Source organism: Micrasema longulum, unplaced genomic scaffold (assembly GCF_059751315.1).
Source record: "Micrasema longulum isolate JH-2025_06_02 unplaced genomic scaffold, ASM5975131v1 h1tg002788l, whole genome shotgun sequence".
NCBI lineage: Eukaryota > Metazoa > Arthropoda > Insecta > Trichoptera > Brachycentridae > Micrasema > Micrasema longulum.
Window position 1 is genome coordinate 140,318 of NW_028279914.1, and position 13,095 is coordinate 153,412.

The window sequence follows — 13,095 nt, forward strand, 5'->3', positions numbered from 1 at the left end:
GAGAAGCACATTTGTATACATGGAACAAGATTAAACGACCAATATACTACACATTTGTGACTTTCCAAAAATCAACTAAACATTGAACAACAGATATCAATAATGATCACATCATAACAAAACCTATAGCAATTTCTATTTAAAGTTCAAAGTTAGAGAAAAAAGTAATTTCTCTACCAGTGGAATAGTGCTATTAATTCTGAGCGTTGTTAGAATCTTAAAATATGATGCGATGAGTCCAATGCGACTCCAATTCAATGATCAGCTGAGGTGATCACAAGGAACAGCGAACGTGAGAGTTCAGGTATCGAACCCAAGGTTATCGTCTCAATTGTCCAAAGAATTAAGCATGTACACAATGCATCATAAAGGTTTAAAATTTTGGTCGTACCTCATCAAACATTGATTCGAATATTGCCCAAGGAGATAGAATAGGTAGGAAAGCTGAAATTATGCACTTTGGGGAACAATGAAATAAGAAAAGAAATGTTACCTCATTGTTCCGTACAATAAAGTAAACCAAGATGGAAGGACTATTTGGTGTTCTTTGTGCATTTATGAATTATTTTTAACGCGTTGTCATTTGTTTACGCGCCTGGAATGTTTTTAATGCGCGAACCAGGTAATGAAAGCACGCAGTGGACGATTCACATCTTAAGTCTTTTCGCTGCTTCCTGACTTAATTATATCTTTTATGTGGTATTTTCCCAATGATTTACCAGACAAGTCGGCGAGCATATAAATGAGGCTTGATATCTTTTTAACAACCTTTGCTTGAACAAAACGGGGCGCCAATTTGGCAGAAAAATAAATGGCCGCATTACTTTGTACGAAATTTCTTCTCCACACGATGTCATTTGGGGCGTATTCCACGTGTTTGCGACCCTTATTGAAACGTTCTGCACTCTTTTGATGGGACTGAAACAAGGCATTTGTTACTTCGTCGTATATAGCTGAAAGTTCCTGCAGCCTATGAGCGTAATTTTGAGCTGATAGGTCTGGGTTTGTAGGGAACATGGTCTCATGTAAGGAACCGTGAGCAATTTGTTCATAACCATGATCTAATAAAAACGGTGTGAATCCTGTTGTGAGATTTACAGTATTGTTCATAGAGGCTTGGATTTGCGGAATATTCTTACACCAAGTGCGGTGATCCTTTTGTACCAGGATTGCGAGGGCTGTAGAAAGTGACTGGTTGTATCTTTCAACCGTGTTATTGTTTGGAGTATAAAAACTATTGGAAAAAATGTCAGGCACGCCGTATTTAGCAAGAAAGTCCCTAAATTCCTTTGAAATGAATTGTTTGCCGTTATCGCAAATTATTGTCCTCGGGACACCGTGGGGAATAAAAATGCATGATTCTAACAAACTTATAATGGAGGCCGAGGTTGCTCTCTTTAATGGAAAAAACCAGCAATATTTTGTGAATACATCAACTACTGTTAGAATATGCATATTGTTTTTATAACTTTTTGGAAGTGGGCCGACCAGATCCAAGGACAAAACTTCAAGGGGGCGATTCACGCGTTTTTCTGTAGACATTAAACCGAGGGGGGCGGAGGTAGAGTGTTTGTAAGCTTTACAGACATCGCAGTGGTTTACGTATTTACGTACTTGTTTGAAAAGGCCGTTCCAAAAGTAACGTAGGTGCAGTTTCTTGAAAGTTTTGAAGGTGCCAGGGTGAATGGCTGTACTGGAAGAATGGTTTTCCGCTATGAGGGCCTGTTGCTGTTCTTTGGGGATGACTAATTTCCAAGCGTAATCTTCTAGCAAGGATAGGGAGGCTTTAGAGTGACGGTAAAGTTTTCCTTCGCGGATTGTGAAGTTGGGGAACCTTTGGGGGTGGTTTGTATTTTCAGGTACCATTCGTCGGTGGTGTCAGGGAGTGCGTTTATAACTGCTATTGTCGGAGTCTCAATACGTGAAAGGGCATCTGGTACCACATTTTGGGCACCTTTTCTATGTTGTATTTCGAAGGTGTATTGTGATAACCGGGTAGACCATCTGGCCAGTCTGCCTGAAGGGTTGGAAAGTGAGTACAGCCATTTGAGGCTTGAGTGGTCGGTGATGATTGTGAACTTACTTCCTTCAATGTAACCTCTGAAATAAGTGACGGTTTCCAAGACTGCGAGGAGTTCTCTTTCCGTAATGCCATAATTTTGCTCATGTTTGTTCAGTTTACGTGAGAAAAACGCTATCGGGTGTTCTTCGTTTTTCTCGTCCAGTTGAGTTAAAACGCCACCTATTCCGACATTGGAGGCATCAGTATGCAAGGTAAAAGGTTGCTTGAAGTTTGGGCAACTTAGTACGGGTGCCGTCAAAAGGGCGTTTTTTAGAGTTGTGAATGCTGTTTCGGCGGCTTCCGACCATTTAAAATTGGACTTTCCTTTTCTGGTACCAGTGAGCTTCGTCAGGGGGGCGGAGATATCTGAAAAATTCTTGATAAAACGCCTGTAATATGAAGATAAACCTATAAATGACTTTATTTGCTTGGAGTTTTGTGGTCGGGGAAAATTTGCCACCGCTTCGATTTTTGAAGGGTCCGTGCGGAGTCCGTCCTGATCTATAATGTAACCTAAGTACCGAAGGCGAGCTTTACAAAATTCTGACTTTTGGAAATTAATTGTTAGACCGCTAGATTTTAGTCGATCTCTTACCACACGTAGGGTTTCGATATGTTTCTGAAAGGTAGGGCTTACAATAACTAGGTCGTCCAAGTAGCAGAATAGTTGTTCGTCCAATTCTGGGCCAAACAGTCTGTCGGCCAGGCGCTGTAATTCCGAGGGGGCATTCTTCAGTCCGAAAGGCAATCTAACAAATTCGAACATGCCTCTTCCTGGCACGGTGAAGGCTGTTTTCTCGCAGGATTCCTCCGAGAGTGGAATCTGCCAGAAAGCTTTGCTTAAGTCAATAGAACTTATGAATTTTGCATTGCGCAGGTTGTCCAGTATTCTGTGGATAAAGGGTAAAGGGTATGCATCGGCCTTGGTAACAGCATTCAGGCGTCGTGAATCCAAGCAAAAACGTGCCGAACCATCCTTCTTTTGTACCAACAGAGTGGGATTATTCCAGGGTGATCGGCTGGGTCTCACAACACCTAAAGATAACATTTGATTTAGCTCCTGCTCCAGTTGTTGCAGCCGAACGGGTGAGAGAGGATAGTAAGACTGCTTGATGGGTGGTCCCTCTGTGTTGATTACGTGGGTTATAAGGTGGGTCAATCCTAGACCTTGTGTGTCGAAAGAAATTTCTGAAAAACTATCGATGGTTTCACGTAGAATCTGGCTCTGGTCCGGAGACAAATTTCCTATGGGGACGATGGTTTTGATCTCACACACCTTGTGAACAGCGGGCGGGGGTATTCTAGGGGTGATGACATGCGGCGCCACTTCGAAGAGTTTCCAAAAATCCACTCCCAAAATAAATTTTGGTGTGAGGGTGGGTATTACTAGGAAATTGATGACACGGGTTTGTCCGGTACAGGTGACGGGTAACGGAAGTACTCCAAGGGCCAATTGTTGCCTAGAGTCTGCGGTCTGCACGTTGCTATCGTGTGGCAAAAGCTGGAATCCGAAGTTGATGAAAGGTATGTGGGCATTTCCTCCGATACATGAAACATTTGCTCCAGAGTCTAATAATCCGCGGAAGGTAACGTTGTTTATGGTGAAATGGGTGTACGGGCGACCGTCCGTTGCCTCTTTACAATTTACCGAGGACATATTTGCCATATGATCCACAAAATGCACTTTCTTCAGCCACCCTTGCCAGTCGGGGATTCGAACCTCCGAACTGGGTGCGGATATTGTAGGGTGACCGTCGGCTAGTTTTTTTGATGATGGTACCGGTATGGTGGTGGGGGACGTGTAGTATCAATCGGCGGGGGCATCCTAATGTTGGATAGTGACTTAATGTATTCTCCGCAGTTGGACTTTATGTGACCAGATCTGTTACAGAAATGACACCTGCGAGGAGTATACAAAGGTTGTTCATTGCGCAGCCGCGCTGGAGGAAAGTTTGATGGTCTATTGTTTCTATTTTGGTTTAGATAAGCCTCGCAATTATTTTTGAAGTGGCCTGTCTGATGGCAAAAGTGGCACGAGCGTTGTTGGGTGTAATGCTGATCTCCCCTATTCAATGTATTCGTTCTTGCTCGAAAATCTTCGGGTGCCGGTCTGAATGTTTCGAAATTGACGCAGAGGTCTTCTAATTGTTGTATACTCTCTACGTGCTGGCATGCCAAAATGCTGGCGTATTCTGAAGAAAGACCATGTATAAAAATCTGTAGGAGGTCTGCTTCTGCCAGAGGATCATCTAACTTATCGTTAATGGCGCGGGTAGCTATGAAAAAATCGGCTGCGGGGCATCGGTTGGACTGTCTTGCCGCATACAGTTGTTTCTTCAAATTGTGCTGGGCGTTGCGAGGTTCGAAGTGTTTGGTTATGATTGATTTCAGATTGGCCCATGTCTCGGGTTTATTTTTTAAGGAGCGGTACCATGCAAGAGCTCGATCTGTCAGAAGGTCGACGAAACATTTAATTAAGGTTGGTTCGGGTACGCTTCGGGCTTGAGTTAATTCCTCGATTCTGAAAATGAATTCGCGAACATCTGTATTTCCATTGAAGTGCAGATTCCAGGATGTAAGGGAGATTGCCGAATTGTTTCTACAATCGAAATTTTGTGACGAAATTGCTCTGGTATTGGTGTCTATTGATGACTGGTTTCGGTGAGGCACGAGTTCTTTGCGGGTTCCCCTAGTGCGAGCCTTTATTGCGCTTAACTTCCTAGGGCGTGTTCTTTGAGCTGACGATATTCCTTTGGTTAATTTAGCAGTGGATCCTTTCGTACTAGGTTTCATTTTTAAAATTTGTTAAAGTATTATTTTAATTATCAAATTTGAAGCAAGACTTTTTGACTTAGCAAAAAGGAATTTTGAGAAAATTTTGGCGTGGACTGACTTTAGGTATTGCTATTTTTCACTTTTCAAGCACTGTTTTCACTTTATTTAAGACACAGAAAAAACTATTATTAGGAACGGAAAGTAAAAATAGAAATTTTGTGGACTGGCGTAAGAATAGATATATTTTACTTTTATAGTGCTTGTTTTATTAATAATTCTTTTTGAATTTAATTTTCAATTTTCGGAAATTTATTTGATATTATTTTTTTTTTTAAAGTAACGAAATTGTTGAAAGGTAATAACTTATTTACAGAGTTCCTTTTAATTAACTCGTATATGAAGTGAGTTGACGATGTTTGACGTTTGTGAGATATTCCAAATTGTTTCATTGATAATTAAATTGTTTGTTTACATTTGATTAAATAAATTTACTTTTGACAGTTCACAGCTGTTTGTGTTTATGCTCCTGGTTATTATAGACGAAAGACAATAATATTTTTTTTGAGCGAAGAGAAAAAAAAGGAATCTATGAATTTTAATGAGTGGATCTATGGTCGAATGTATTTGCCCTAGATGCGAGACGCAGATAAATTTGGCGGTTTGAATGCGCGCTTATTTGACACTATGTAACGAACTTACAGTTACTAAAATAAAATACTTGATGCGCGGAAACTATTTTTTCATTGTTAATTTCACTTTTCCACGTAGGTTTTTGCTGTAAACAAGGGATTAATAGACAGTTTTTTATGAATATTTCTACATATACCGGCGAATTAATTTTTATAACAAAGCTGTTGGTTTTTCCGTGGCGTCGGCGTTTTAGAAAAAAGGTTTAGAATCGGTCCCACGTTCAAAAGGCGACAGTGTTACGGGCGGGAAGTGTGCAGTACTTCCTCTGAGTTTACATAATACTTTCTACTTGAAGACGGAGATTACCGCTCTTAGCTTTTGCCCGGCTAGTTTCAGCGGAGAGTACAAGACACTTATCCAGGTTAAATCGTAAGGGTTTTGATGACTCCAAACCCTTCCTCCTCAACGGTCGAGACCACAGGAATCACAAATAAGTAAAACAGCTTTGTTGTTCAAGGCTCGGGGCCAATTTAATATTACAATATAACAGATTTAGTTCTACAAAACTCTCAGATTACATATGACAAGGAGGAATGGTGGGATAGGATAACCACAACACGCTTGATTCGGATCTAAAGAAAAAATAAGGGTTTAGCTAGCTCGAAATTATGGAACGATCTCACCGTGACGGGGTGTCTGAAGAATCCCGAAGACCAAGGCGACCTGGCCTGGCTGAAGCGAGGCCGGTAAACGGCCTCGCGTTAAACACGCGGGACGACGAGATGTTGTCGAGGCTGCATCACGTGGAAAGTGGCTGGCTCGGGAAGTAACTCTTCCAGGAGCTCGTTAAAGTCCTCCGGGGGGCTATCGAGGCGGTTGTTGGGGCTCGGGTGAGCGCATGGACAAAAGGAAACCGTTCCTAGGGTGCCAGAGATTCCGTGTTGAAACCAGAGTCTCCCAAGGACTATCGGAGACACGGATGGGGCAGATTACGAAGGATGGAGACCAGCGTGGTCACAAGGCGCGGACAGGTGGGCGCGAGGAATCGCTTACTGCCGACTGACGCTCGGGTTGAAACGGTCACACGCGGTGTCGTATATAAAACTTCACAACTTTATAATGCTTGTTGACAAATATAGAGATCGTCGCCCGTTGATAACGCGGTTTCTAACAACATGGCTGGAACGGGTTATCCGCGGAGTCCGGGGCGGTTCTTAAAGAAACGTCCTTGCTGTTTGCTGGCTGGCCCGGATCTGCGAACTTCCCGTTGGAGATGAAAGAAGCCCTTTCTAGAAGGTTTTTGTTAGGTTGTCAGTGCTGAGAATTAAAGTTATTTTTGGTTGGTATGATTGGAATAGTTGTAAAAGTGGGCGTAAGTGGCGCTGTTGGTCGTTTGCGGGAAGATTTGAATAATAAATCCTTTAAAATCTTTAAGTGTGAAATATAAACATAACAACCTGTCTCCTTTTCTCTCGCCAAATTCAATCCTGCCCTTTCGCACCTGTATGAAGTTCCGAAAAACTATTTTTTATTTTTATAATTTATTTATCAAAAGCATACAAAAATTAACATATAAATTATGAAGTCCTACTGAACTGCATAAAATGCAGTTTGTCAGCAGGTGCTTGTATTTAAGTTCAAATATATATACAAAATCTTTTCTCTTCAATTCTTTAAACACATAAAAACTCTCAATACTTTGGAAAAAAAAAATATGTACATCGAAAATAAGAAATTGTCCAAATAAAAAAGAAAAACACAAAAAAAAATCAAACCACGTTCTAAAAGCCAGATTCTCAGCAGACGTCTTTCTCTTGAGCCAGATGAGTTTTTTTGAATTTTTATATTTAATGGGAGCATATTTCACATTTTTGATTAATTGTACTAAACTGTTCTTTTCCCGTATTTATTATTGAATTTAAGGAGAGCTAATTCATCTCCACTAGTAAACCAAGTATTATATACAAGCTTCAATTTATTTCTATATTCAGATAGAGACGCATGCTGAGAAACAAGCTTGGACCATAGTAAAGGTCTAACGGATAAAATATGTATAGATGTATACAATAAGGATTGTGTAATTTGATTGTGAATGTCAGTCAGTGGAGTCGCAGTGAGTCACATCTTGCTGGGGTTGTGATTCTATTAAATACTGCGAATGCCCAGTTGCAACAATTCCACCGGCAACACTTCTGACTAGTCCGACTCGTTAGCGTCCACGTCGCGAAACCTGGCAATGGGATCACACTCATAACGGTGTGATCGCAGCAGGTAACGAGAGGATGAAAGGCGAGTTTCTGGCGCCTCCAAAGCAGAACCAACCAGCTAAGGAGAGGTATCCCCGAAAGATAAATCTATCACAGAAGGTAACGGAAAACCACACTGGCCATCTTTTCCCAAGAATTACTATTGCGAGTACATCCAACAAGTAGTTGTCCTGGCCTCGGAGTAGCGGAGGACCGAGATACTTTCGCTGTAGTGATTGTCAACGTTGGAGGAACCTGATAAGGCACCGCAAGAAGTTAGTAATTATACTTAACCGCAATTTCATTCCCAAAATACGAATAAATGTACTTTTAGTACGCAGTACGAAATGGTTCCATGTAAGAAATAAGTATTTTTTACCACAGTCGAAAAATCTTGCTGCCGTGTAAGAAATTCAGCTTCTTCAACTTTATAGAGATATGTAATAATTTTATTTGTTACAGCTTCTACATTTCTCTACATATATGCTCCATAGTCAACCCCAATTATCTGCTGGAGGACTTTTTGACATAAATAACACCCTTTATATCACGGTAAAACATTTGTTTTGTACACTGACCCAAATACATTACATCAAAACCTTTAGTGGCCTTGGTGTTTTTTTTTAATTATTATTTGAAATTTATTTATCAACCCATATGGATGATTATATTCATCTTCACAATTTTTTATTCATACTTTTTTGTTGATAAAGATATTTTTTACGCCTTTTGAAAAGTTTGTCTGAGTCTTTTGTTAAGTTTTGTCTGGTAATTTATTGTATAATTTCAGTCCCTGATTTTTTAGTCTCGATTGTCCTTGTCTCGTTTTGGAATATTGAAAGTGATATTGTTCTGATATTCTTGTATTACGTCCATGTTTATATGCCAAGATCTTTGCCACTGTCAATGATATATCTCGCTGTGTAAATATCCAAGAAGATCTTAATCGTCTATTTGATTACTGTAAAAAAAATTAACTGTACATTAATACCTCAAAATGTTATTCGATGACATTTATTAAAAGTACATTTTTTTTACGCACAATTATACGATCAAAGATAATTTCATATCCTGGTGTAGCGAGATTAGAGACTTAGGAGTTATTCTTGATAATAGATTGCTGTTCGGGTCTCATATAAATTATATTGTTGAAAAAGCTAACCAAATGCTGGGCTTCATTTTGAGAATTTACCAACCTTTTAAAAAAATAAATACATTAAAAACTTTATACAACACTTTTGTACGCAGTAATTTGGAGTTTGGATCCGTTGTGTGGAGCCCACAATACATAACAAACATAGAAAGGATTGAAAATGTTCAACGAAAATTGTTTAAATACCTAATTTATAAAAACAATAAAACGTTTTGTACTTACAGCCAATCTGCCAAACAAAATGGATTTTTACCTTTGAAAATAGACGCACTGTGTCTTAATTTTGCTATTTACATAAAGTATTAAATAATAAAGAAGACTCTTTTAACCTACTCTCCAAAATTAATCTTAATATCCCCTTTCACGTGACAAGAAACAAGTATTTATTCCATCTGCCAGTCTGTTGCACTAACTATGCACAACACTCTTTCCTCTATCGTTCTTGCTCTAACTATAATGTTTTTTTTTCATCTATTGATATATTTTACATGCCCCTTAATTTATTTAAAAATAAATTAAGACTTTTTATTTGTGGCTGCGATACGATCCCACTTACAATTTAATGATTCACACACCTAAACACTTACTCCCACACTAATACACATAAACACACATCTACACTTACTCTCATACAAATACACATAAACACATCCTTTAGTTGTAACACAATTTAATAATATGTGTGATTTTTATTTAGAAACTTCGCTGGTCTGTGTTGTAACCGTATTCTTAAAAAAATTACATCATTGTCGACTGTTCGTTTTTTTTTAAATAAATATTTTTATTTTTTTTAAGTTTTAGTTCTTTGTCTACAATAATATCAGTGGTTAACTTGTGAATAAATTTTAAAGATTCTAGTTGAAAAAATTAATAAACATTTAATTATTTTGTTTTTTAATATAAGGGAGGTCGTACGGGTATACTAGCTTCAATATTTTATTTTTCTGTCATTGTAATCTGCTTATATCATTTTGGTTTCCTGTTCCCCATAGTTGTAGCATATAACATATTTAAGATTTGATGTAGGTTTTATACATAAGATTTTTTTTTTTTTTTGCAACGAATATTTTTTAATAATTAATTTTTCTAATTAAATTGTTTATGTGAGTTTTCCGTGTCAATTGTCTGTGTATTGTTAGTCCTAAATATTTAACATGTTCAATTTCAAATAACCGTTCTTCGTTTATGTAAGCATTTATTTTATATCATTTTTTTCTAGATTAAAAATGTATAATATTTTTTTTTTAACATTAAGTGTGTGTGTTTGTCACTCAACAAAGTAAGGTCATTGTTTATGTCTTTGTTAGTAAATGCGACAGTTTGATTTTTGTAAAATAGTCTTATGTCATCGGCATACGTAATTATTTTTCCTTTCCTTTATTTGTGCTCAACAGAACGTTGACATATAAAATATTATTGTGTGCGTAATCACACAAACATAAATCGCTGTTTACTTGGGAGTCACTTATACATTAATATAGGGTATTAAACATTCAAATGCACTGTACTTGTGAAATAAAAAATATGTTTTGTCAGTTGAATCAACTACGTCAAAGTCATCACTCAAACTCTCCTATCATTAACACATAAATAATATTATAAACAAATTTCTCAAACTTCTTGGTTCTTTCAATGGAAACTACTATCACTTCAAAAACATTAATACCCTCAAAACACTTTACTGTTCCCAATTAGTACCTTGTTTAGAATATGCTTCTCCAATTTGGTCTCCATTCTATAGGACTCATATTAACCATATCGAGTCTGTACAATACCATTTTCCAATAAAAGTGGCATGGTTGCTTGGATTGCAAAAGGCTCATTATTTTTATTTTGAAATAGAGCAACCTCTAAATCTGTTTTCATTGGAGAAACGTAGAATAGAGATAGACCTTGTTTGCATTTTCAAAATACTTCATGCTATAAGTGATATCCCATCTCTGTTGCATTAAATTTATTTTCATATTCCCAACCATACAGTGGCGAGCCGTGATTTATTTTATAGGTAATCTATTAAAATTTTTCATTAATTTGTACTACATATAAGTACTTACATGACATGTAAGTAATGTAATTATAAATGATTTTTTTTGTGGTTCTGTGAAAATCAACTCAAACAACAATTATTATAAACCACGCGATAAACGTAGCTTTATTCTACACTATTTTAATAAAATACTTGTACAAAAGTTTATTAACAAATACCACAATGACATTCCGCAGATATTTCCATTATGATCTGTCATTGACAGTACTGTCAGGACTTGAGCACTGGCCGATTTCTTTTAAAATGAATAATGCCTAAAATGGCCACTGCGAACGCCACCTGTCCTATGTGATACATAATATGTCGACGGTATCCCATCGAAGAAAAATAGTCCTTCGGAAATAATGTTCGAAATACTAGTTTCCAAAAAGAGAATCTTCTAAAAATATTTGTAATCTGCAAGTTTGTTTTAGTACTAAAAAAGCCGACTTGGGTTAAAGACGAAACATACAGTGTACTTTTTTGTATGGAAGAATAAGCTGAGGTAATCGGCTAGTTACATCGTTCAGTAAGAATGGGCTGGGCGCCGGCGCTGGGCGCACTTCTTAGATATTTTTTTGTAGAAAGATATAAACGGTGATTTATAATAAATAACAATTACTTTATTTATTTTCCCATAAACACGGTTACTATAAATTATTATTATTAAAAGTCAAATATAATGGTAAGCTGTGCATAATCGCTTACTTTGACGATTCGCCCCTGATAACCATATCACCAGAAGTCAAAATCTGCTATTTGTCAAATTTTCTAAAAGTAACATTGGTTTTTATGTATGTAGTGATCGGCCAAAGCTGATTTTGTGGAGTAGCCGAGCCTGCTTGAACTTATGTGCCCCTTTACACTCTGTAATTTTTTAGTCAGCCCCTAAAGCAAAGCCTCTCCATCCCACGTGACCTACCCGCCACATGAATTCTTGAATAAAACACATTTTTCTAATTCAACATTAATTTGTTTATTTCAATATTCTTAAAATATAAACTCCGACTGAGACAAAAATACTAATATTTTTCAGTCAGCCCCTAAAGCAAAGTCTCTCCATCCCACGTGACCTATCCACCACACGGATTCTTGAATAAAACACATTTTTCTAATTCAACATTAATTTGTTTATTTCAATATTCTTAAAATATGAACTCCGACTGAGACAAAAATACGGTAACAATATATTAAGATTGTAAAGCTATAATACGTTCTCTACTGAGATAATACACGGTAGAAACAATTTATATAAAATATGTAGAACCATGATATGTTTTCTACTACGATAAAACGAAGTATAAACCATATATGAAAAATATGTAAAACATAATCAATTTCTTATGAGAGGATACAATGTAGGAACAATATCAAAAAAATGTTTGTAAATAAATGTTTCCCAATAAGATAGTAAAATGTTTAAACAATATATAAAATTTATAATGATAAAAATGTGAAACCTACCATGATCAACATTACCTCACCAGAACGTGACGTAAACAACCGCTGTCAAAGGAATTTGAAAAAATGATTACTCAAATTGCGGGCCATTTAAATTTACAAGAAATTAATTTAATAAAGAATTTGATTGTTAATTTTAAATGACAGATAATTCATTTGCTCATCAACACTTTTTCAAAGATGAGCAGTAATCATATTTAATGTAGTTACTTCATATATGTTTTTTTTTTTTTTTTTATTTTTTATATATATTTTTATTATAAACCTTATTATGTTTAAAATTTGATTTACTTTTTATATTAATTTTTAAAGTTCTCGTATACTTTTTATTTCAAACTTTTGTTTTATTTAAACTTTTTTTTTTATTAATATTATGTTATATAATTTTTAGGCTTGATTATTGTTCCTTAGTTTTGAGTGCAAATATGTAGTTTAAAAAATATCAAACCTTATATGTTTATATTATAAATTTGTAAAAGGCAATTATGCCGTGTATGTTAATAAATAAATAAATAAATAAACACAATTCAATAAATAAAATGATTGGACGTCTTGTTAGTACAAAAGAATTTCTTTTCCAATATTTCACTTTAGATATTAAATTAAAGACAACCTTCACTGATCACCGTGGTTTAATCCGAATTCTTGTTAACATTACGATATTCGTACATGACAGGTCCAGACTTTTCGACACCACACCGGTTGTAAAAAATGAATTTAATATTTGTGATGAATCTTCCTT

At 36.5% G+C, this 13,095-nt stretch overlaps 1 protein-coding gene across 1 annotated transcript; it reads right to left on the reverse strand.

Moving 5' to 3' along the window:
* Positions 1–3,820: 3,820 nt before the first annotated feature.
* LOC148271570 (uncharacterized) lies at positions 3,821–5,072 on the reverse strand. Its single transcript, XM_088241227.1, has one exon. It carries the CDS (start codon positions 4,853–4,855, stop codon positions 3,821–3,823), a length of 1,035 nt encoding a protein of 344 aa, XP_088097353.1. The 5' UTR covers positions 4,856–5,072.
* Between the last annotated feature and the right edge of the window lie 8,023 nt (positions 5,073–13,095).

What these genes read in the sequence shown, in the direction of transcription:
- LOC148271570 (XM_088241227.1), bottom strand. Translation starts at nt 4,855, where the DNA reads ATGAAACCTAGTACGAAAGGATCCACTGCTAAATTAACCAAAGGAATA.